This window comes from Asterias rubens, unplaced genomic scaffold (assembly GCF_902459465.1).
Source record: "Asterias rubens unplaced genomic scaffold, eAstRub1.3, whole genome shotgun sequence".
NCBI lineage: Eukaryota > Metazoa > Echinodermata > Asteroidea > Forcipulatida > Asteriidae > Asterias > Asterias rubens.
The window spans coordinates 294,670-320,131 of NW_022985696.1; the positions used below are offsets into that span (position 1 = coordinate 294,670).

General features: G+C 39.3%; 1 protein-coding gene across 1 annotated transcript in view; it reads right to left on the reverse strand.

Moving 5' to 3' along the window:
* LOC117305683 overlaps nucleotides 1–23,570 on the reverse strand; it is a 67,005-nt gene extending 43,435 nt beyond the window's left edge. The window contains exons 1-16 of the mRNA XM_033790545.1: nucleotides 23,519–23,570; nucleotides 22,947–23,207; nucleotides 20,289–20,370; nucleotides 19,373–19,550; nucleotides 18,320–18,484; nucleotides 17,016–17,162; nucleotides 14,553–14,618; nucleotides 13,814–13,928; nucleotides 12,544–12,690; nucleotides 11,082–11,185; nucleotides 9,335–9,361; nucleotides 8,028–8,190; nucleotides 6,164–6,211; nucleotides 4,825–4,935; nucleotides 4,552–4,727; nucleotides 4,012–4,154 (exon numbers count right to left, since the gene is read on the reverse strand). Of these exons, the coding sequence (XP_033646436.1) occupies nucleotides 4,012–4,154; nucleotides 4,552–4,727; nucleotides 4,825–4,935; nucleotides 6,164–6,211; nucleotides 8,028–8,190; nucleotides 9,335–9,361; nucleotides 11,082–11,185; nucleotides 12,544–12,690; nucleotides 13,814–13,928; nucleotides 14,553–14,618; nucleotides 17,016–17,162; nucleotides 18,320–18,484; nucleotides 19,373–19,550; nucleotides 20,289–20,370; nucleotides 22,947–23,207; nucleotides 23,519–23,570 (1,985 nt within the window). The remainder of the gene's footprint in view (nucleotides 1–4,011; nucleotides 4,155–4,551; nucleotides 4,728–4,824; nucleotides 4,936–6,163; nucleotides 6,212–8,027; nucleotides 8,191–9,334; nucleotides 9,362–11,081; nucleotides 11,186–12,543; nucleotides 12,691–13,813; nucleotides 13,929–14,552; nucleotides 14,619–17,015; nucleotides 17,163–18,319; nucleotides 18,485–19,372; nucleotides 19,551–20,288; nucleotides 20,371–22,946; nucleotides 23,208–23,518) is intronic.
* Between the last annotated feature and the right edge of the window lie 1,892 nt (nucleotides 23,571–25,462).

Genomic DNA, 25,462 nt, shown 5'->3' on the forward strand with positions numbered 1-25,462 from the left:
TTGTTTGCATTTATAACATACATCCTTTTGGCTTGTGAGCAGTTTGCAACAGCTAATACGCCTCTCTAAATATTTATGCATGAAGTACGTCACAATGCTAACTCAAAGCGAGGCGATGGGCGCAGCCACTGCATAGCCTCATTTTGGGTAAGAATTATGACGTCATGCGTATTAAGAGAGGCGTATGCCGTCTCTACTCTCACGTTAAAATAGAGTAAAATGTCACTGTGTTTGATACCCTTCAAGTGTAATTTTTTTCAAAATCCAAAAATGTTCAATGTGGAAAGTTTTAAATGGTCTGTAAATTTTAGTAACAGAGAAGTTTTAGCTCTATCCTGGTTTGGGACAATGAACAGGTACACGTAGGCTTTTAGAATGGGCTATTCACTGACAGTTTTTAAAATTGTATAAGTGGTGTGGCTATGGCCCTTTTCAAATCCACGCCGTTGGCTTTTGATTCGGCTTTAGGCCACGCCCTCTCATCTGAAGCCCCGAGCAGGTAAGCAAAGCACTCGCAATGATTGTCAAAACAACTGCGGGGCCAAGCTAGCCTGAGCCAAATGGTTTCAAAAAGTTCCTCGCGTAACACACTGTCTTCTGTGGACAGATTCAAGATGGCGGCAGTGTGAACAGGGTCTATGCAAATGGCTCTACTTGGCTCGAATCTAGATAATCGGAAAACTGGGTTAGATAAAAACAAACTTGTTGAAAATAAACCGGGTGAGCAAGTTTGGCTGCTAACTGTCAGGTTGCTGATTGCTTAGTTTTCAGGGCATTGTCACATAAGACAACTTTTGCAGACAGCTTTAAAGGAACATGTTGCCTTGGATCAGTCGAGTTGGTCTTTAAAAAGCGTTTGTAACAATTTGTTATAAAATGCATACAGGTAGAAAGATGAGGTAAAAGTAGAATACAATGATCCACACAAACATGCCTCGAAATTGCAGTTTTCTTTTTACCTTTTACGGATTTCTTTTACATTTATGGGAGTCAAATTTTGGACTCCCACAAATAAGTAAAAGGAAAACGGTGCATTTTTAAGGCAAATTTGTGTGGATCATTGTATTCTACTTTTAAAATATCTTTCTAACCATATGCATTTCATAACAAATGCTTTTTATAGACCAACTCGTCCGATCAAAGGCAATGTATTCTTTTAAGGCAACCAACTGCAGTCCATGCTACATGACCACTTTGGTAGCAAATGAGTAATTTTTTAAACAATATCCTATGTCCCCCAAAATAGTATGTGAACACTGGCAAACATGTGAGTCGATCTAATTCTTGGCGAATATTTCCTGAAACTTGAAAAAAACCGAGGCCGTGGGCATGGTATTATTAAAGGCAGTGGGCGCTATTGGTAATTACTCAAAATATTTATTAGCATAAAACCTTACTTAGTAACGTGTAATGGGAGAGGTTGATAGCATAAAACATTCTTAGAAACGGCTCCCTCTAGAGTAACGTCGTTTTCGGGAAAGAAGTAATTTTTCACGAATTTGATTTCGAGACCTCAGATTAAATAGAATTTGAGGTCTCGAAATCAAGCATCTGAAAGCTTATTATTATCTCCCAACTTCGATGACTGATTGAGCTCAAATTTTCTCAGGTTTGTTATTTTATGCATGTGTTGAGATACAGCAAGTGAGAAGACTGGTCTTTGACAATGACCAATAGCGTCCAGGGGCTTTAATAGCTGGTTCTAAACAATTCGGTTACTGGTAAGGGGGCAGTTATATATGAGAAACATGTAAATTTCATTTTGGAATTTGCAAAGAAAGAGCACAACAGCAAAAGCACAGGGCAACATGGCACTTGGCGTTGGTGCCATGGGCTATTTTGAGGCCTGCCAGTCGACCATCAGCTAACAGTCAAACTTGCTCACAGATAAACATAACTTATAAAATGACACATCGACCCTACATGTCTTTTTTTGGCTTTTACTGAAAGCTAACTTTGATCACACATGCGTTTCCACGAGGCTTGCGAAAATGTTTACTTGAATAAATAATTTCTAAAAATGCTACGATATTCTTAAAGGAACACGTTGCCTTGGATCGGACGAGTTGGTCTACAAAAGGGGTTTATAACTGTTTTTTATAAAATGCATATGGTTGAAAAGATGTTTTAAAAGTAGAATACAATGATCCACACAAATTTGCCTCGAAATTGCACGGTCTGCCTTTTATGACTCCCATAAATGGCCGACTGTGTTAGTCGACGAGGTAAAAGGAAAACCGCTCAATTTGGAGGCGTGTTTGTGTGGATCATTGTATTCTACTTTCACAACATCTTTCAACCCAGCATTTTATTAAAAACAGTTACAAACGCTTTTCAATGACCAACTCGAGCGATACCAGGCAACGTGTTCCTTTAACCAACAAGATTGTTAAAAAATAACAATTGAGAGCTGCGGAGGTAAAAACTTCAAACCCGTCTTAAAGAGTGTCTCTCTTTGTTTAAACGCCTTCAGCACTTTGAAAAGAGATGCATGCGCCGGAATATAAGATTCCAATATTATTATTATCATAGTAGAAGTAGAAGTATAGACGTTTCCATGAAGATTTTGTTTTGGTTTTTTTCTTACCATGCAAAGATAAAACTCATTCACAGGTAATTTTGTGTGGTGGAAATTTCCTTTAAAACCAATCATGGCAAAATTTCAGTGAGCTGTTGAGCGAAAAGTGGCAGTTAAACAATTTCACTTGGTGGAAAGAGGTTACCAGTCAATGTTGGAACTGGTGCCTCACTAAGTAAAACTTCCAATATAGTCTTGCTCAACAGGCTATATGAAATTGAGCCCAGAATTTTTATAGAGTTTACTCCACACCAAAAACCCTGACTTTGTTTCAAAGAATTGGCGTGCCTTGCATCATGACAAGCGTGGCAGTTTTGGCTGTGCAGTAACCACATACACCAAAATCTAGCAAGAAAACTTTGCCGGTTGGATTTTTAACGCTTTGTGTCGGTGCCGTGCCCATCAGAGTCGTGCATAATCTTACCCGAAAATTTAACTGCATCATTGAGCGACTTCAGGAAATCTTTCCTCTTAACCTCCAGAACCATATTTTAAGGCAATGGAATTTTTTTTTGGAAACAACACTATTTTTAAGCGCAAATACCGCGTGCGCACAGCTTTGTGCGACACACTGGAGATTTACTTGTGTATCAAACTGTCTGCATGACTGGTTGGTGCACTACTGCGTCTGTGCAGAGAAATTAGACGCAGCTCAAAGCCAAAACCCAAGCTGCCTGTACAGATGGAACTATCTATAACGGATTATGCAATATGGATACAAGTTACCAGGCGTACATTTAAACAGCCAATAAAGGATGATCTCATATAATACAGTTTTCTAATAGCTGGAGTCCATAGGAAACATTAAACAAATATAACGAGTCTCTTACCTCACGTTAAAACATGGTAAAAACAGTTTTTCTTCAGAATGTTCCAAGCCAAGTTTCTGAAAAACGTGGGGTCAAACAAACCCGCGTGACAAAGTGGCAGTGGCAGCTATTTGATGTAAAAAATAGCGCACTCAGTTTGCACTGTGTTCAAATCATATTAGGGGAAAATCGTCACTGGCGTCAAGGGGTCATTATAATAGATAAGCCGTTTTTTACTCTCGGCTGCAAAAGTCGCGCGGCCGGGAGCATTTTTGACTCGAGTTATTTGTTACTACATGTAAATGCAAATTTTGAGAGTATCTACGATGTTTATTTGGCCATAAAAAGGTAATAGTTGCAATATTGAGATCATCCTTTATTGGCTCTTTAAAACAAAATTCGACCAAATCTGGTTTATACTGCTTGCCAATGCTTCATGGGAAGCAAATTTCTTGCGTCACAATTGGAAAAACAGCGCGTACCGATTGTTTAATCACCCTTCGCATTGGCAGTCGCATTGGCATTCGCAGGGCGTTAGGCATAAAAGACATGGCAATTTCTGGCCTTATAATTATTCAGTTTTATATGAGAATGAAATATGATATGACAACAAGTCCGACTTACTTGCCCGAGTCGCACGTCAGCAAGTACCAGAGGCAGGAACTCCAGTGGGACAGCAAGGCGATGTAGATGAAGAACTTGAAGAACCGGATGGTGGCAATGTTCACGTCAAGATCTTTCTCCAGGTTCTTGAAGTAGTTGGGTACCTATTGTAAAGCGTGGTTTAAAGTCAAAGAATACAATTGTTTTAAAGACTCTGGACACTTTTGGTACTTGTCTAAGACCAGTCTTCTCACTTGGTGTATCCCATCATAAGCATAAAATAACGAGCCTGTAGAAATTGGGGCTCAATCGGTCATCGGTCTCAGCCTTGCATTGTTTACATGTTCCTTTCACTCCTTCTAACTCGAGATAGGATTAATCCTAGCAGTGCGTGTAACTGGCTGCAGTTAGAGTGCCGACACATTATTTCGGAGGTCACTTGTTCGAGTCACACACTAGTAAACTTTTCATTGTTCAACCCCAAATTAATGAAATACAAGATTTTCTGGCGTTTGTTCCCAGAATACGCAAATGATGTCAACTGATAGCACTGGTACCCACCCTCCACGCCTTGATCAGTCTATTCAGAGAGAGGAAATAAAGCGTATTGTTGCGCAAGTTTCCTTCCTTGACGAGTAGAGAGAGCAAATCCAGTGGGAGAATGGCAGCCACATCCAGAAAGAAGCCTGGGGTCTTCACGTAGTAGTCTGTGATGCTCTTGAAGTCCTTGTAGGTGCCTGTGAGAACAAAGCAAGAAGAGGTGTTTGTGCTTGTATTGCCCAATGCAAACACTCCAATTCATTAACGACCAACCCAGCTGGGTTCCCAGCTTACCATTGGGTGTCGATACAGCAGTCCTCAGGCGAACGATGATGTCAAAGAGAAGCACAAAATCCATGATGTACATCAGCGTCATGAGCAACAGGTTACCCGTGTTACCATCATCTGGAAAAATAAAATAAAAAGGAAAATGGGTAAAGTTTGGACATGGGCTTGATTTTTCACAAAGAGTTAAGTTTGATCTTAAAGTTAGATCTGTAGCTTTATAGGTGAACTCCCCATTTTTTCAAATTTTGTGTACGCAAGTCGCCAGACACAGAACGCCTAAAGGCCACTTCAAGGTGAGGGTCACATGTCAATTATTTTCTTTCCTTCATGTGTCTGCACGCCAAGCTGGTTTCCTCAGTATTTTCTGGGTGTTTTTACACTATTCTTATTGAGTTTATTTTATTGTTTGTTCTTGAAGATCAGTCTCCTGACGATGACTAGAGCAAGCTAGTCGAAACGCTGAGACCATTTCAGAACTGACTCTGCGGCAGTACAGTTTATTACGATCCTATAAGCTAAAGTAGTAGTCCAGTCTATTTTCTATACCATCTGCCCTGGTAATAGTTAAAAAGCAGGACAGTTCTTTTCAGAACTGAGAAGTCTCCCGAACCTCCGATTATCTACTCCGCGGCAGTAGAATAAAGCAAGACAGTTCTCTAAAGAACAACTCTACCTGGCAAGTAGATACACACATGGTGATTCTTGAAGATCCTTTGTTTTGCAAATGTTTCAATAGGCCTTTTCACACTATCGACCTTCGATCCGTTTCGAAACTTATCCGGATAGGGTACGTGTTGGTTTCTACATGGATACGAACAGCTTCGCTTTCACACTAGCTCTGCGCGAACTCAGCTTTTTGGTTACACGTGTAGCTTTCAATCCGTATATTGTGCGCCCGTTTCACACTGCAAGGTCTTACGCAGATCGTAGGACGCGGCTACTTTTTATGTACGCAGCCCCTTGTACGAATTTGTTTCTTTACGCGCTGGACAACTGTAGTGTGCGCGGATGGCACACTCAACATGGATCAAAATTAACCCTGAGGTGTTCACACTACGGCTTTCGATCCGTGTTGGAATCTTCGACACGGATAGAGATTTATCAACTTACCTCCCGGGCAGGGTTGGTTTAGACACGCATAAAGCGCCATATCCCCGGATCGACACCATGTTGAAAAGTTGTAGTGTGAAAAGGTCAGTGAACATATCCGGATCGTATCCATGTCCAACACGGAAAGTTTTTGTAGTGTGAAAAGGCCTAATGTCTCTTATCAATGTTTGCTGGCGTATAAAATAAAGTAAAATGAAAATCTTATCAAATACGGAATAAAAATGTTTGCTCTTACTTGTACCTTCAAAATCTGGACTTGGCGGTGCGCCATTTCTACCATTGGCTGTGGAAAAATTAACAAAAAGAGAAGCCGTTATATATAGTGTATTATAAAGGTTAATTGTTGAGATTGGCAGCCCGTCATATGATGCAATTGTGACGTGATTAGGCGATAAGACTACATCACCATAAAAGAACATCTTTATGTCAGTGCAAACATGCTGAATCTCCTAAAATAGCGTTTAATTTTGATCACGAGTTTGAAAGTATCAAATGTCGTATATGGCTCAAAATAGCACGGATGTAACGGGCCAAAGTACAACATTTTTGCTTAAATGTACACTTTATGTCAGTGCAAAAAATGCTGAATCTCCTAAAATAGCGTTTAATTTTGATCATGAGTTTGAAAGTATCAAATGTTGTATCTGGCTCAAAATAGCACGGATGTAATGGGCCAAAATACAACATTTTTGCTTAAATATAAACTTTATGTCAGTGCAAAAAATGCTGAATCTCCTAAAATAGCGTTTAATTTTGATCATGAGTTTGAAAGTATCAAATGTTGTATCTGGCTCAAAATAGCACGGATGTCAGTGCAAAAATGCACATATCTCTCTTTGTTATATACACTTGTTAGATTTAACTAGTACATATAACCATAACTAGTCTACTTGTAATAGCTTTTATAACTAAAACTAGCTGACAAGTTATAGCCGTTTGAACTATGACCAGTTTTTAAGTAACACCTATTGTAACTATAACTACATGTAGTTTACAAGTTATACTATTTCTCGTAACAAGTATACACATAATAATTGACTGGCAATGAGGTAACTATTGTAAGTCTATTCCCCAGAGGGACTTTGAGTGACCAGAAGAGGGAGCTATTTAGGCCCCTCTTCTGGTCACTCACAGGCCCGAGGGGTGATAGACGTACACTAGTTACCGAATTATGCCAGTCAATATGTGTTTTATAACACAGCTCGGTGTTAAATATGATATAAGAACAGAAATCTGCAAAAGGAAGGAAGTTTTGTTGTTGCTGTTCACGGTTCAAGTCAAGAGAGGGCGCTGTAACCGGGCACTATTTTCAAAGGCTAGTGCCCGCCCGGGAACTAGTTCCCGCAAACGCGCGTGCGCGCGATCACTAGACTATATTAGTTCATCCCACGTGACCGTGTTTCAGCCAACCTGAATACAGAAAAGACAAGAGGTGTGTTATAATTATAGTTATCGCATATCGTAACTAGTAATTGTCTAATACATACAGAAGCACGCTACGTTCCCTATCTATAGTTAACTAGTTATAGCTATCATAACTATTTTACTAGTTATAAATGTTATAACTATAACTAGTTTACTAATTGGATTGCCTTATACTTACCGATGAAGCTGGCACAGTACGGATACAAGAGTGAGATCAGGAGTATGATCAGCAGCACGCTACATTCCCTTCTATAGTTAACTAGTTATAGCTATCACAACTATTTTACTAGTTATAAATGTTATAATTATAACTAGTTTACTAATTGGATTGCCTTATACTTACCGATGAAGCTGGCACAGTACGGATACAAGAGTGAGATCAGGAGTATGATCAGCAGCACGCTACGTTCCCGATCTATAGTTAACTAGTTATAGCTATCACAACTATTTTACTAGTTATAAATGTTATAACTATAACTAGTTTACTAATTGGATTGCCTTATACTTACCGATGAAGCTGGCACAGTACGGATACAAGAGTGCGATCAGGAGTATGATCAGCAGCACGCTACGTTCCCTTCTATAGTTAACTAGTTATAGCTATCATAACTATTTTACTAGTTATAAATGTTATAACTATAACTAGTTTACTAATTGGATTGCCTTATACTTACCGATGAAGCTGGCACAGTACGGATACAAGAGTGAGATCAGGAGTATGATCAGCAGCACGCCACGTTCCCACATCTTGGCAAAACGAGACCCGGGCATGACCACAGTCTCTCTGATCAGCTCGCAGAAGTCCTCCCACCACTGACCGATCTGTCGATGGATCCTCTGTGAGGATGATACGTAAAACCCACGTTTTTAGGGTCAGTACAAAAACTTGCTAAGCGCAGAATAGTTTTGCTTAGCAGAGTCCAGCGACCGGCCAAAATTACATTAAGTTTACACTGTTGCAACTGGTACCCTGCTACATGTTTTGAAGGGAAAAAAATCAGAAAAAAAAAATCAAGAAAAACATTCTTGTGTCACTCCCTTAAAACGGGTTCCCTTTACAAATCTGCAACGGCTAATTAAATTTTCTCAAGATCTTTGGAGTGACACAGGGAAAGTTTATTTGAGATAAAATTACCGATGGAAGTTCTGTTGTGCTGCAACATCAAGTTGGAAGTTATGGAAACAAACACACACAGTGAAGCATGCAATACAGACGTACCTACTACAGCATAAACAAAACACAGCCACAAGGCATGGACCTCCTAAAACTAGTGTATACAAAAAAAGCAAGACAAGTTTTCCAAGAACAAATCTACACAGCAAAGCTGACATACATGTATACATGGAGTTAAAACAAAAGGTTTTATTAATGCAAGTAGCTAGACACACAAAGCCACTTCAACGTGTGGGCTACAATTTTTTTCCAGAGGCAGTTTCCACCTACTCCTAGGGCTGAAACAGGGTTACCCCTTTTACAGTCCATACGGATGTAGGCTTGGGTATCATCAGTCCAAAGCCTGGCCGGTAGAGCAGAAAGCACTACCTCCCCAATTTTATGTAGCAAGTGTCACGACCATGATTTGAACCCACACTCTGCTGATCAAACACCAGGGCTCAATTTCATATAGCTGCTAAGCACAACGAATTTGCTTAGCAAGAAATTTTTGCCTTGATAAATACAGGATCTCCATCCAAATTTCCATGTGATTTTTAGGATAAGCAAAGAACAGCTGAATACTACGTAGTAACAAGCAATATGCAACATATGAAAGTTTGGATGGTATTCTTGTATTTATCAAGGAAGAAATTTCATGCTTAAAGCAAATTGTTGTGCTTAGCAGCTCTATGAAATTGGGCCCTGAGCTTGAATCCAGACATGCCACGTTAACGCAAACTCAATATAAGTCGCTGCTGTCCTGTAAAAAATTATAAATAAATAAATACAGAGACTACTTTGCGTAACGGACGACAGAAATCTTACCGGTGTGGCTATCCTTATGGGGCTTTGCTATTATGACATGACAGACAATTGAATTAACAAGTTATTAATGATGGAAAATCTTAATCAGTCGTTCAATATACATGTATATATGCTATGCAAGGGCGACGCTCTGCAGTTTTATCTGTATGAAGCCTGGTTCATACTCCATGCAAAAGCGAATCAAATTTTGGTTACACACATTTTAAACTTTACAATTTTTTTAAAGAGATATCGCCTTACATCACAAGGCCACAGACAGCCACTTCAAGGTGAGGGGGCCACACAAAACTGATTTGGACTGTTGACCCAAATCAACTGCCCCAAGGGGTACTCTGCCATACTCTTGGAGCTGAAACAGGGTTATCCATTGTTTGTCCACATGTCATCAAAGGGTGCATTCGATTAGCTTCCCTGGGTCGACCCCTATGTGGCGTATTTTATTTTTTTCCAGGACAAACGTTGGCACATAATTACCCAACGTTCGTCCTGGAAAAGTCGCCTATTTTGTTTTCCAGTACAAACGTGTGCAGATGTTTACCCACGCTCCACCTGGAAAAAAACCAGACGCATCATCATGTGAGCCTTCTCGTCGTGACGTCAGTGCACCTCGGGTCAGTCCCAAGTGACCCTATCCGAATGCACCCAATGATGGCAGATAATGCAAGGGATTGATTGGTACATGTGTGTAGGCTCCGTTTTTTCCACTTGTTACGCACGACGCAATACATTTTGGCAACAATTCTGCAATGCTCTAAAACTTTGTTCTACTATTTTGACACTTGAACTCAAAACAAGCCATTTCACAGAGTTTGAGAAAAGTGGGGCATGTAGAAATAAAGTTGATGGGGGAGGGTAAATTTTGTAGACAGAAAAGTCGCCCTAACATAGCAGAAAGATATTTGGTTACTATTTGTGCGGTCAAACATTTCAAACATTTCAAGAGAAATTAACATTCACATACAATCAAAATCCTGTGAGAAGTAGTTCAATCACCAACCGTGAATTAGTAAAGAAATATGAAGGCAAGAGAACCAGTTAATAAAACAGACCAAGGCAAGGAGATGAGAAGGGTTGGAACTTAGACCAGTGGACAAACGCATTCTAAGATGGCCAGGATTAGTCAAACCTTCACCAACTGTGACTTAAAAACCTAGCTAAGCCCAATTAAAACTTCCTGAGATGGCGAAGCGACTTTCAACGTTACAGCTGTTTTTGCTGCGAATGTTTCATAGAAATTAAGCACATCGCAGATTGTGACGTCAAAATTGGTATCTTAATCGCTCTGCAGGAAGTTTGAACCAGCTTAATCCGTTCTTAAAGGTATTCTAGTTCTCCCGATTCACACAACAGGTTAAGCCAAAATTTCAATAGGTTTGTTTCTTCATGTATTTGTTCGATCGAGTCTGCAACTATTTTGCAAGCCCTACCAATCCTTTACAATCCCTTTTTCAAATGGAAATAGACACTAAGCGAACTCATTTGTGCACAGCCACAATCACTGGTATCCTTTTTGTTACAAAGGTACCAAATGAACAACAGATAAATCCCATTTTTATCGTCACAAGTAGTCTAAATTCCTTCCTCAGTATAAAAATAAGCTAATTCACTGAGTTTCAGAAGACTGGAGTATGTGGAAACAAGGTATAGGTAGGGTAAATTGTGTATTTGAAACAATGCAAAAGGCAACATTTGACTTTGACTGGATTTGGAGTGTTCCCAGATGAGTGGAAGAGTGAGGTGGACTTACCGCGGTGCACGAGCCGTGATGAACGCTGACGAGTTCCTCGATGTCGAAGGCTTCCATGGAATTTCTGTCGCCCTGCATCATGTTGGCTCTCGTCAAGGAATGCCCTGCATCAAAACGTCAAACAAATTGGTAATTTCAAACAACTTCAGATTTGAGTGACCAAAAAAAAAACCTGACAATAGCGGGATTTGAACAGGCAACCTCCAGGTTCACCGGCTGGTGCTCTACCATGTTTAGGCCACATAAACAAAAAAATTGTTTATCGTCCTTTTTTTTGCGGATGGGGGAGGGAGGGAGGTTTTTTTCTTTCTTTTAAAGTTTTGTTGACATGCCAAAATATGAAATCAAGAATAAAGAAATCATCACAATCACTATAAAATAAAGGGTTTGTGTGTTTTTGATGTTTTCAATAGTTTTGTCAAACAGTTTTTCTGTAAACTTTTTCAAACAACTAAGCACAGTGTAGCCAAAGTAAATATTTGAAGAACTGTTCTTGCTTTGCCAACATGAATAAAAATCTGTACATTTTTTGAAAAATATCAGCTGAAAAATCTGGGCAGTAAAAGTATAAAGAGATATCCAGACATGGAAAAAAAAAAAAAAAAAAAAAAAAAAAAAAAATGGGGTCGGGGGTTTTGAACGGTCGGGCGGGGACGATCAACAATTTTGTTTTATTATGTGGCCTTTATACTCAGCATGTAGAATGGTTTACTACCCCCTCCTAGAGAGGTTTTGCAAGACTATGGATACAGATATGGATTCAACGCCAGTTTGTCCTTTTTTTAGTTAGTCCATCGCTTCTATGTCATCAGCCTTTTCTTCTTCTATTTAGAGTGGTGTCCTCGGTCAATGATATTATGGCTGAGGTTTCTCCAGGTCTTCCTGTCCCCCATGCACGTGGACACTTCCCCAGCTGTCACAAACCCAGTGTATTTTTTCAGCAGATCGACATAGGTCAGATGGCCTCGACCTCTTTGGGCTTGACTTTGCTTGGGCTCCCAGAGCACAAGCTTGCTGGCTGGAAGCTCAGAGTGGCAATAGCAGTGCCCTGCAAACCTCACTCTTCTAGCGCAGATTTTGGCGCTAAGCTTGGGGAACCCGAGATAGAGGTCTGTGTTTGATATATTATGTTCTTGCTCTCGACACCAAGCACCTGGCGTAGCATTCTGGTGTAGCAACCGTAAATCATATCATTACAACCCAGTCTGTTTTGTACCTGTTTTTGCATTACCTGTTTGTCTTGTTTCGATGCTTGTAGTTCATCTGTCTTGGCTGCCTAGGCGTAATCTGACAGCCTCATGCCCTCTTTACTTTGGTATACATAGATTCACTTTTTCCCCTTCATCTTCGGTGCTTTTTATTTTGCTTATAAATCAGTGTAACATGTTGTAACTTGAGGAGTGTATTAAAAAAAGTATGACATAAATGTTGACTTGAATTGAATTACTGATGACGAACTTACTTGGCGACTGTGTGCTCGTCTTACTATGTGAGATCCTACGAAGGCTCTTGGAAGCAGGGATGATACCCTCTCCTGCGCGTACTCTCTCTTCGAGTCTACCTGCAGCGTCGCAGCGCTCCTCTGCGATACGTTGCAGCTTCCTTGCAACTGAAACATCCAAACATAACAACATTTATATTTCAACAGCACAACTAACTTTGACAATGGATAAAACCCTCTTTATTAAATGCACTGGACACTATTTAGTAATTAATCAAAATAATGGTTCAGAGCTTTAACTTTGTAACAAGCAATGTAGAGCTGTTGATACTATAAAACATTGTGAGAAACGGCCCTCTCATAAAGAAGTAATTTTTCACAAATTTGCTTTTGAGATCTCAAAATTAGATTTTGAGGTCTCGAAATCAAGCATCTGAGAAAGCACACAACTGCGTGTTACAAGGGTCTTTCTTCTTCCATTATTATCACGCAACTTCGACGACCAATTGAGTTCAAATTTTCACAGGTTTGTTATTTTGTGCATATATGTTGAGACACAACAAGTGAGAATACTGGTCTTTGACAATTACCAATAGTGTCCAGTGCCTTTAAAGATCAGGGGCCGAATTTCATAAAGCTGAACAAAAATGCGGGCCCCTGCCAGAAACACCCATCCTCCTAGCGATTAGTGCACTGGGTTCTTTTACTTGCATTACACAGCACCTTCCATCCAAAGGACAAACGCTAATGGTTTACATCCTGTTAGATTTTGACAGGGCTGGGGTGGTTAGGATTAGGCTGGTGCGACTAGTGAAACTTTCAACTCGACCAGTTGTGCCTCCCTCAAATAAGTCGCGAGCACCTTGGACACTAGTCGCGACTTATTTTTAATTCCCAAGATGCATTGAGGCATAGTGTTTGCTGCAGGAGCAGTAGTAAACTTCATGCTGAAAGGATTGGTTCACCAAACAGGTAGTTGCAACTTTTGCAGTCGTGATGGCGGCACGATTAACCAAGTAGTTGAAAAATGGCAGTCTCGACTGGACTAGCAATCAATAGTCGCGACTGTGACACTAGTCGCACTAGTTTCCCAGGTTTAAGGTCAAGTCACACTGCAGCGATAACGAAAACGATAACGATCATGACGCAAACAGAACATTCTATTGGTTGAATTGCTCCACACAGAACACGCACACGCTTATTTAACCAATACATTCTCTTTGCGTCGTGATCGTTATCGTTTTTGTGACCTGGACTAAAGGTAAACTTTTGAAAGACTAGATTAGCAAACCTTCAGGGTAATGATGTAGTACGTTCTGTAGGTCTGCTTTATCCAGTACCATGAGATCACAGTGGGCTGCAGCCCTGATGCTGTTTGTTCTCGGCATACTGAAAACCAGACTGACCTGAAGAAAAAAAGAAGCATAAATAATTTGTGAAAAAATACTTGCCCTTTAAAGCAAATTTTTCTGGTATAGGGGGGGGGGGCCTACATGTAGTTCACAGATAAAGTTGCTCATATTTTATAGAGCTGCTTAAGCAGGAAATATTAATGGAAATGATTGTGCTAAGCAAACACAAGAAGCAGGATACCAGTCATAAATTGTCAAGTGGACATGATATTTTGGCTGGTAAGCATATTCTGGTAAGCATTTTTTTTGTTTGTGATTAGCAATTTTTTGTGCTCAAGCAGCTCTTTGACAATGACATTGGTTCCAGGGCCAAGTATCATAAAGCTGGTAAGCACAAAACTTGCTTAGCACAAAACTTTTGCTTAGTAAAAATAGGTTACCAGCCAGAGTACACCATACAGTTACCGTTGCTACAACTGGTACCCCTGTCAATTACTTGCTTTGCTTTATGAAATTGTGACCTAGAACTTTGAACTTTGATGTAGAACTTTAACTCACTGTACATAACGGTGACTCAAACAAATACTTGTTTCAATTTTAAATTGGAAAAGAGAGTAGTTGCAATCTGCGCAATTGTTTATTATTTCAGGCATAATAAAGTGCGGAAAAATGGTTTACCTCTCCGAAGAGTTTGCCATGGCGGAGGGAAATGATGGGTGTTTCGTCATCATCTGGCGACAAAACCTGAAAATATGAAGATGAATGTTATTGTCAATAAATATTAAGCAATTATTCATTGTCAAAAGCATCGAGCCAAGCAATATGCGTCTCTCTTAATATTAATGCATGACGTCATTAATTCTTACCCAAACTGAGGTTCTGGGCGCATGTCCGCCACCACTTGCAGTGCCTTTAGGCTTTAGTAATACTAACTAATAGCCTTGTTTTGTACTATTTTTTTTAGGGGGGGGGTTAGTTAGTAATAGTATTGTGACGTACCTCATTGTCATTGAAGTAGAGAGGCGTATATTATTAGTTACTACATCTACAGGGGCCTGCTATACTATATTAATAAATACCTTGGACAGTTTCAATTCTGATTGGTCAAAACCTGGTCACGTGTGGGAGTGTTAACGGTGGTATAAAGACCGGCTTTGGAAAATAGCGAATAAGTGGCCACTAAATCAGCATACATTGTGTAAACCTTGCGCTCTGCACTGTATCGCACGCTTATTTATATCCCTGTTAGTTTCATTGCAACTTCGCGCACTTACGCGTATGCGCGCTGAAAACGTATCAATTTTGAGTGCGCGCGTGTAATATGTGCGCGCGTATAAACTGACGCCGAGCTCATGCGCGCGTTTTAATGCACAAGGAACAGCGTTCGTCCAATCATTTGCCTCCTTTGACCCCAGTGAAGGCGCTGAACAGATCATTATTGTCACTGGTCTCGAAGATCAGTAATGTGATAAACGCACGAAAGAGATGGGAACCATCAAAAGCTCAAATATGGCCCCTGAACATGTCTGGAAGTACCGCAGAGAGAAAAGTCACAAAATTTTGACAATTGTAGCCGTTTAATTCGCTAAAAGAGGTATTTATTAATGGGAATAACAGCGTTCGTACCCGGTCTTCACTGCGTGGTAATGACCTTGGTTGGTGGCTGGCGCTGTTAACGGACCTCGCCTCCGGCTCGGTAAATTGTAAATTTTGAGTCCATTCCAAGACCAAGTCGTAGCATTTAATTAAAGCAAAACAGTTTAATGAATGGTAAGTTTTTATACCAAGACCTACAAGTCTTGTGAAAATCTGTGAGCATTTGACTCTTAAATAAAATCCCTTCCAAAATCTTACCGAAGAACTCGCCGCCGTCACAAAAACAATGTGACAACTGCTGACTAACCAATAAGGCTATCTCAATCCACGTTGGTACGCGTAGGAGCCAGACATTAAATCGCAACAAACTAGAGAGGGCGCTTGACACATCTCTTTCGCACGCCCCTGGATTGACTGCAAACCGTTGCATCTAGGGTTTGCCATTAATTTTTAGTACATTAATTAGTGAATATGGTCATAATATATTTTGGGAAAAAGGTACGTATCCTACCACCACTTTTCATTCGTTAATTCAAATGAAATAATCCTTTTGATTAGAGAGAAAGTGGGGAACAGGCTAGGCTATTCAAGAGTATACTTGAAAACAAATTGAATAGTATAGAGAGCGAGTTGACCAAACGTCTTCCGGATTTGTAGTGTGCCGACGTTCTTCCAACTCTGAGCTAGCTGTCTAGCCAAAGTTGACGGTTTCTCTATCTTTTGCCCCACATTACTTTCGAAACATTATTTAAATATGTAGGCCTACTAATCAGCGGTATATGGTCCATAAGACTGGACTAAATTAAACATTTAAAATCATATACCTTAAAAATATTGAACCACAAATAACAGTGATATACTAGTTAAAGTGGATAATATTGAAAACTTGTGTGTCAAAATTACTTTTGACAGACTTTTCAGCCCATTGGGTATTTATTTGTTTTCCCAAAATAAGTTTCGGGATGCCCGTCTCCGATCGCGGAATTTATGCAAAAATACTTTGACACTCGACACTCGACAATATTGAGACTGCCGTCGTAGTTCCCCAAATAAATATAACGTATAATATTTTAACGGTTTTAACTCCACCAGACTCAACGGGTAGCCTAGCCTTCGCCTCATCGTGTAGCCTCAACGTGTAGCCTAGCCTACGCCTGTCTTAACACCGTAAAAACTGCTGATGAAGTTTCAGCCAATGGTGGTTTTCGAACGCAGAGTTTCGTGCCGCATTTTTACCGAGAAAAAAAATGGATGATTAATTTGTTTGTTTGTCTGCTGCAAGTGGCATCACGAAAGCCAAAGAAAATGTGTACCCCGTGTTTACTATTGACCTTGATTGATGAAAAGCTTGTATAATTATATCTCATTTCGCGCCAATCAACTTTAAGGCATAACAAAAGTATAACTATGTTGGCGTAACTTAACGGGCTCCCAAAAATAAGGTAGGGATTTTTTTCTTTCTTTCTTATTATAGCGTTACGTCAAAATCCTGCTGAGTGGCAACCAACGTAAAAAAGTGAATAAATCACAAGGCTGTGATCTTACCTCCACCTCTCCCCTCTGGATGAAGTACATGTTATGGCAGATCTCGTTCCGGATGGCAATTATTTGACCAGGAAGATACAGGGAAGGTTTAATCTCTAAAGAGAGCATGCGCATGAAGCCTTCGCTCATGCCCTTGAACATTGGCGCCTAAAAGAAGTAAACAAAAACAACCAAAAAAAATATATGAGTAAGTTACACAAAATAAAATAAAAAATAAAAAACGTCACAGGAGGCAATCTAACAACCAGTTCCGGGCAATCTCCAAGAAGAGAATCCATTTATTTTGGAATTGAATGTTCATACAAAATTATTCTTTGGATCGAAAGACATTTTTTGAAAAATGTGCTACCAATGGGAGACTTTGGAACGCTAGGTGGCAGCAGACTTACCAGGTAAATTTCCATTGTTTACGTAGTTCTGAGCCTGCGCACATTACCGAGAACAATGGATTTTACCTGGTAAGTCTGCTGCCACCAAGCGTCCCAAAAGTCTCCTATTGGTCCCTTTCCGTAGCATGCACTCAATTTTTATTTTTGTGTGTTATCCCCTTGGGACACTGTTTTTATTTTCTTAAAAATGTTTCCAAAATTTCATTATTCTAGATGGAATCAGAATGTCTTTAGAGTTGTATCCGTACTATACATAATTTTGCCATTTTTTCATGAATGGTCTGTTATTTTAAACTCTCTCGTGCCTTTTACCACAATGTTGTCTATATTGCTGTTCAAATACATTGGTTACTTTATTATTATTTTGCTCTCTACACCTGCCCCTAAAATGTGACCCACTCTGTGAAAATGAGTCAGATGACGCCCAATGCATTATTAAGTTATGGACAGTTTAATCTGTTTTTTAGATCTATAATTGCATGGTTAACCTCGAGAACACTTACTTTTAGGCAATAAAGCTATAAATACAACAATTTTGTGATCATACTTATTTCTAATTTGTATCCTTTTGCGCGAAATGGTAGTTTACAATATCATTTTACATGTAATTCGTTTTTCACAAAAAAATGGTGTTGTGGTTAATTTCAAACTGGAGTAACTCAGCAACGCTATACACCCCAAAGCTTAGACATTTACCAAATTACTGCTGCTGATGTGTTCTTTCCAGCAATGCATACAACTCAATTCCTGAAATTGCCCACATCTGACTAATTTTCACAGAGCGGGTCACAAATGGGTTTTCATTTCAGTCTGTTCATTTACCTTTCCTACTCTATCACTATCAAGTAAAGATTTGTATTTTTTATGTGAAACCGGGCAAATAAATAACAAAAGTTTTGGAATAAATTTGCGAACCTTATCAAGGATATACTTGTTGCCACTGAGTGACACCTCAGCATGGAAGGTTAGAGGCATAGCATTAATCAAGCTGTCGTCAGTTACGCCTTTCTTACGGAACCATAGATACTCGTAGTAACCAACTACTTGCCTCTGAAGATCGTCAGTAACCGTTTCGTCTCTCTGTGTGAGTACAAACGAAAACATATATTTTAAATGATATAATACTCATAAATACCCCAGACAGTTTCTCTAATCCTATTGGTGGAGAGCGCCCTACCACTTCATAGCCGGAGGGGTGTTGTGTTGAAAAATATTTTCTTAACAATTATAATTTTTGCATTTATTTTACTTTGTGACCAAAAAGTTATAATGTTTTTGACCAAAAAGGTATTTATGAATGGGAATCAAAGTGTGTTGAATCGGTTTTCAACTTGTGGTTTAAACCCGCCGAGGCCTGGTTCTTTATAATTTACCTCGACTTCGTCTCGGTAATCAAGAACCAGGCCTCGTTGGGATTAAACCACTAGTTGAAAACCTCTTCACCACACATTGATTCCCATAATAATACTTAGAAATAAACACAAATAACTAATAATACAAAATGTAAGCTTATCAGAGCTTTATTACATGCGTGGGGCGTTATTTAGTTCATTATTCCCTACAAAAAATTGTGGATGGAGCTTTGTTTGACATGGAAAACATTATTTAGACATACTCGATTTTACTGTGTTTTAATAATGCCGCCAACCAAACCAGGCTTACTAGGGCGAACCCACTCTTTTTATACGGTGAGTGCGCTGGTTCTTATACGTGACACACAGGACCTATTAAGCCAAATCCGAAAGACCATGTCCTTAGAGATATCAAAAGTGGCGTGTACATTTGTAGCTGGTCCTAAGTTAAGACGATTCGAGTTAACGCGTCCTAAGTCGAGATAAAACTGGTCTTAACTCTTTGTGAATTTCTCACCAGAGCCTGAGTTATGTTAGGCATTATACCACTGTTAAAAGTACAATATAAGTTGGCGTTTTTTGAGAAAGTTGTGTTCAATATTTTGGAGATACCAACCAAGCTCTGCTTGATAACATTGAAGCGATGAGTGTAGCGCGCCCTCTGTGCGTCAAAGTTGGTCAACATGGAGGCCATTCCGCCGAGAATCATCCCAAAGAAGACGCCCTCACCGATCAACATGGCCACAATTGAGACCCATTTTTCTGATATATTCACCGCACTGATATCGCCATACCTAGAAAATATGAATAAAACAATTTTGGAAAGGGATTGTCATGTATATAAAAATGGTTGGCTGATCATAACAAGTCGGGCAAAAAGTTCATATTATATTTAAGCCCAGTTTCACAGAGCTGCTGCAAAATTAAGCAGCAAGTAACAATCTTCAGCTAGATGGACTGCACATGACGTCATTGACCGCCATTTTGAATGAACATGATGCAAAAGTGCATTCGTGTATGCTGCAAACGACTCACATTCAATGATAGACTGTCACGTAATCACATGCGGCCAATGCAAGAGGTCTTTGGCTAATTAACTGGATACCAGTCACAGAGTGGAGCATGGACCTTATCGCAAATACCAATGCGCAAGCGCAGACTGTTGAATGAGGTGCATTGTGGGATAGATAAGGATCAAATTTGGATACCAGCTAGACCACAATGCACCTAATTTCAAGCTTAACGCGCGCGCCCCAGTATTTGCGAAAAGGTCTATGGTGTGGCCGCTGTTAGCCTTATTTTGATAAGCATACACTGTGAAGTGTTTAAATTGAAACCATTGGTGTTTGTCACTTAAATGGTGTCACTGTATCTTTTGCTGAAAATTTTGTATTTTTTTGTTTTTGTTTACAGCTTTGCTATTTCATGTGAGTGGTTGATCACACAAAATATTAACACTGTCTGAGACCTATCTGGAAGCTCTGTCAATCCTTTAAAATATTTTAAAACAAACAGAAAGTAAATTATTTTACCCAGTTGACGTTGCAGTGGCAACAGACCAATAGAGAGCTATTACATACGAATCTCCGGCACTACTGTTTCTTATATCAGTCCCTGTGGATAAATAAAGAGTCAAGAATATCGTAAATATTACAACATGAGACTTTGGAACCAACGCTAGGTGGCAGCAGACTTACCAGGTAATCTTCAACTGTTTACGTAGTTTTGATCATTAGCACATTACCGAGAACGATGGATGTACCTAGTATGTCTGCTGCCACCTACCGTCCCTAAAGTTCCATTTTCCAGGTAAATTCCGAACTGCAACCAAAATCCCTCTCAGATAAAAGTGAGATCATAAACCCACAAACAAACTTGGAGCTGATGTAGTACCAATAGACTTGTGCAAGTCAGTCGCGCGTATCCAAACATGTTTCGTACCATTTTAGTCCCCACGTGCATTGCTCCAAAATGAGGGTACCTTTTAATAATAATATAATAATATAGGTATTTAACTAGCGCCTTTAACAAAGATCAAAGCGCTGAACAGTGAATAAAACAAGAACAAAGCGAGAAAGGAGAGAAAAACAGAACAACAAAAAGGATTAATGACGAGGCTGATTGAAGAAGTAGGTTTTGAGTTTTGTTTTGAAAATGGCAGTTGAAGACGATAATCACTCAACAAGTAACGTACTTGATAAAGAAGGTGGAGTACTACATTTTCTTATATCCAAGGAAAGTAAAGACAAAATAATGTGCGTTGCATTTTGAAAGTGTTTGAAATGTTCATGTGCTAATAGGGGCCATGCATAATTCCACCGAAAGGTTTTCATGGTGGAGTAGGCCTATACATTTAAGTTTCAAGGCGGTGGCTTCACTTTCAAATATTTAATGAAAAATGCCTCTCTTTTCCAATGGTACTACATAGGCCTATCATTTTGAAGTTTTAAACATGGAGTGTTAGGTAATAATCGGCAATACCGTGCAACTTGGTTTTAATGTTTTTTTTTTAAATTTTTATAGATATTTGTTTCACTGCGAATACATTTTGTTTACATAAAGTCACTTTTGTGTTTCTGGCAATATCGGCATGCCATCAGCAATAATTTATTGTTCTCGGTTTGAGAGCCGTAAAAAAATAAGGCAATGGTATGACACTCCAATCAATTTGATCACCCTCTTCAAATTGCAGTTCACTATAACATATCACCCATCATCCCCTCGTTTTACTCTACACGTTTGCCACTTTCAATTTTCGGATCGAGTTTCAGCATGGGCCAGACGGATCGCCCGGAGCAAAAACCACTAAAAAACAGAGTGTGGGGGGGGGGGGGGAATGCCAACGCTGATACAGGAAAAAAAAGAGAACACAGAATGCCGGGAGCAATGCACACTACATGGTGGGACAGAAACAAAGTGCTTGCCCCTGTTGAAATTTGACCAGTTTTTGTCGCTCGTGTAATGTGGTCCTAATTTCATTTTTATGACTCAATTTCTGTCGTGGGCGACACTGAGTGGTCGTTCTCTAACATTGATACTTCGCCTGGAATTTCAATTTGTAGTGTCACCCCCCCCCCCCCCGTAGAGAAATAGGCGCAATATTATAATGAAGACAGATTCCTGTTTATGGATATATTGGTTTCGTATTTCAATGTGTAGTGCCTACTTTGTGAAATTATGTCCCGTTATGTATACTTTCATCAAAACTCTCGTTATACAAGTCTGAATTAGGAATACGGTACGTTTGAGATTTTTTAATTATTGTTTTTTAATTTTTTTTTTTTAGTATACTTCACAATGTTAACAGTAGAACTTTATCATGGTGCAGCCATCTTGAATTTCTCCTATTGATATCAATGTTACCAGGCAGAGACTTGAAGAACAAAATAGTCTGGTTCCTATTCGCAAAATGATTAATAACATGTATGATTGTTATTCGAGACGAGGAACATGACCAAGATGGAGGCAGCATAATAAAGGTCGATTGTAATAACAATGTAAACACAACGTTTGTAAAGCGTTATGACCAATATATTCCGGGGCAAAACAAAAAACGGTAATGGAAACATTGCACGTTTTACTTTGCAGGGATGTAGTTAAAGCAACATTTATAAGAAAGGAACTCGCTAAGAAAACTTTGTGCAATCCATCGTAACATAAACAAGAGTACACAATTCGTTTTAGCATGACATTGATTTAATTTATTTTTTTATTTTTTACAAAACTCAAAACGGGAAATTAGTTTAATTGTGTTTTATTATCAAATATATTATTTAAGACAGACATGTTTCAGGGGATGCTTTCTACCAGTATTATTAAGTTTTATGTAAACCTATGATCTTGGGCGATTTTTTTTGTACAACCTACGACCACATGCATGTGCACATTAATGAAAACAATGGGAGTCTTTGGGACGCTAGGTGGCAGCAGACTTACCAGGTAAACTTCCATTGTTTACGTAGTTCTGAGCGTGCGCACATGACAGAGAACAGTGGATTTTACCTGGTAAGTCTGCTGCCACCAAGCGTCCCAAAAGTCCCCCATTGGATAAACACAACAATATAAATTAAAGTAGTGTTACAATGTTATCTTCGTAGCTCACCATCGTGATTACTTCTCAACTAATGAAAGTTCACAATTATTACCCTGGTAAAACACAAGTTGAAATTTGAATTAAAGCTACAACTTACCTAGATTGAAGGCCAGCGCCCAAGAGTCATTTCGACACGTAATATCAATGCCTTCGTGGTGGCCAACACAAGCTAATGTGTACCACAAACATGCTGCAGTATGAATAATAAGGCCTGCTACGGTAGTGTACTTAACAGTTCGTAATAGAGACGTGTTGGAGCCTAGTTTAGATTCACGGGTTTCTGTAAAACACAAGAGGAAAAAGACAATAATTATAAGTAAAGTTTTAAAAGATGGAAGAATGTGTGGCTTTTTTGACGCTAGGTGGAAGTAGACTCTTACTCTCAAAAAATTGGGATACCAATAGACCTTATCGCAAATACTCGGTACGCGCACAACAGACGTGGAATGAAGTGCATGCTGGTCTAGCTAACTATCAAATTTGGGAATAACTAGACCAGCATGCACCTCATTCAACAGTTTGCGCTTGCGCAATGGTATTTGCGAAAAGGTCTATGTGCAGTAACGTCTGGTACCCTGTGTGCGCACGCGTTTTAAGGAACCGGAAAGGGCTTATAATTGCAAGTTGTCGCGACACTCTCAATACACCGCAGCTCTGACTACCTCGTACGTCTGCTGCCACCAACGTCCTGAAACTCTCCAGTATTGAACAGTGCAATCATGTCACGGGCTTTTATCAATACCGAATAACACATATTAAAGTGAAAGATGAAGAACTTCCTGTTATGCCAACTGATAAATTCGTAAGCAGAAAACAAGATATTTTATAAGTAAAAAGATTTGTTAAGGTTGAGGCACCAGTCAGAATAAAAACTGGGCACAATTTCATAGATCTGCTTCAGCACAAAAAGTAAGCTTCACAGAACAGCATGCCTATCCAAAATACCATTTCATATTGACTGGTGACTTACTCATTTATTTCGCTAAGCAGGAAATGGTTAGCACTATTATCTGCTTAAGCAGCTCTATAAAATTGGGCCCTGATCACAGTCGTAGTTGACTGGTTACCTGTTTCTGCTATTAAGCAAGGTTTATTCGGCACTTAACATAGTATGAACTCAATACATTTACCGGCCGGCATTCCTCCTTTTAAAATAACACATTATGCGCTTAATATTAGTCATGCCACTCCGAATATTGTTATAAAATAATGCCAACCCCTAAGAAAGCTATTCATATCAATATTGATCGTCTTTATATATTCAACTGTATGCAAAACTGTGTCATGATATCATATTTCAGTCGATAAACTTCACTACATGCGAAAGTAATAATTTGCAGTCACAAATGCCTTCGGCGCCATTTTGAACCCAGCAGACGCAGTGTGTTCAGCATACCATCTACAAAGCACATGTATAAGTCTTTTGAGTAGATACGTTATCTTCCGTGGAGATTTTTTTCTTGCAGAGAATGATCGATCGAACACTCTAGTACATGATTCAATATGCGTCTAACCTTTATAGCAACAGCATGTTCATGGTGTAGGATTGCACTATACCCTATGGGCTGATATTATTCCAGCATGAATTTTCAGCATGATCCGACCGGGGGGGGGGGGGCATTCTATAAAAAGGGTCTAGTTTGTGTACGAGTCCTTAAAGCCATTGGACCCTTTCGGTAAACAGTATTGTCCAAGGCCCACACTTCGTGTATCACAACTTTTATATCAAATAACAAACCTGTGAAAATGTGGGCTTAATCGGTCATCGGAGTCGGGAGAAAATAACGGGAAAACCCACCCTTGTATCCACGCGTTTCGCCGTGTCATGACATGTGTTTAAACTAAATCCGTAATTCTCGTTAACGAAAATTGATATTGTTTTACTGTTTTCTCAAAAAGTAAAGCATTTCATGGAATAATATTTCAAGAGAAGTATTTCACCACTACCTTCTGTAAACCCTGTAAGTTATTTGTAAATCTGTGAACTTTTTTTTTGTTTCTGTACCGAAAGGGTCCAATGGCTTTAAACCGATCACCAAAATGGCGACCGGGTGCTGCTGCACTATGAACGCTGACCATTTTCATCCTTTTAATAATAGATGTAAGTCTAGGGTCTAGTGTATAAAGCAGTGTCCTTAAACCGATCACTAAAATGGCGAATATAATTATGTAAGTTTCCAAAAATAATGCTCTAGTGTACAAACAAGTGATTCGCTGATGTTCATCTTTTTAAAGAAACACGTTGCCTTGGATCGGTCGAGTTGGTCTTTGAAAAGCGTTTGTAACCGTTTGTTATAAAATGCATATGATTAGAGAGATATTTCAAAAGTAGACTATATTGTTCCACACAAGTATCACTCAAAATTGCGTGGTTTTCCTTTTACCTCGTCGACTAACACGGTCGGCCATTTATGGGAGTCAAATTTTGGACTCCCATAAATGGCCGACCGTGTTAGTTCGCAAAGTAAAAGGAAAACCATGCAATTTCGAGGCAAATTTGTGTGGATCGTTGTATTCTACTTTTAAAATATCTTTCTAACCATATGCATTTTAAAACAAACGGTTTCAAACACTTTTCAAAGACCAACTCGACCGATCCAAGGCAACGTGTTC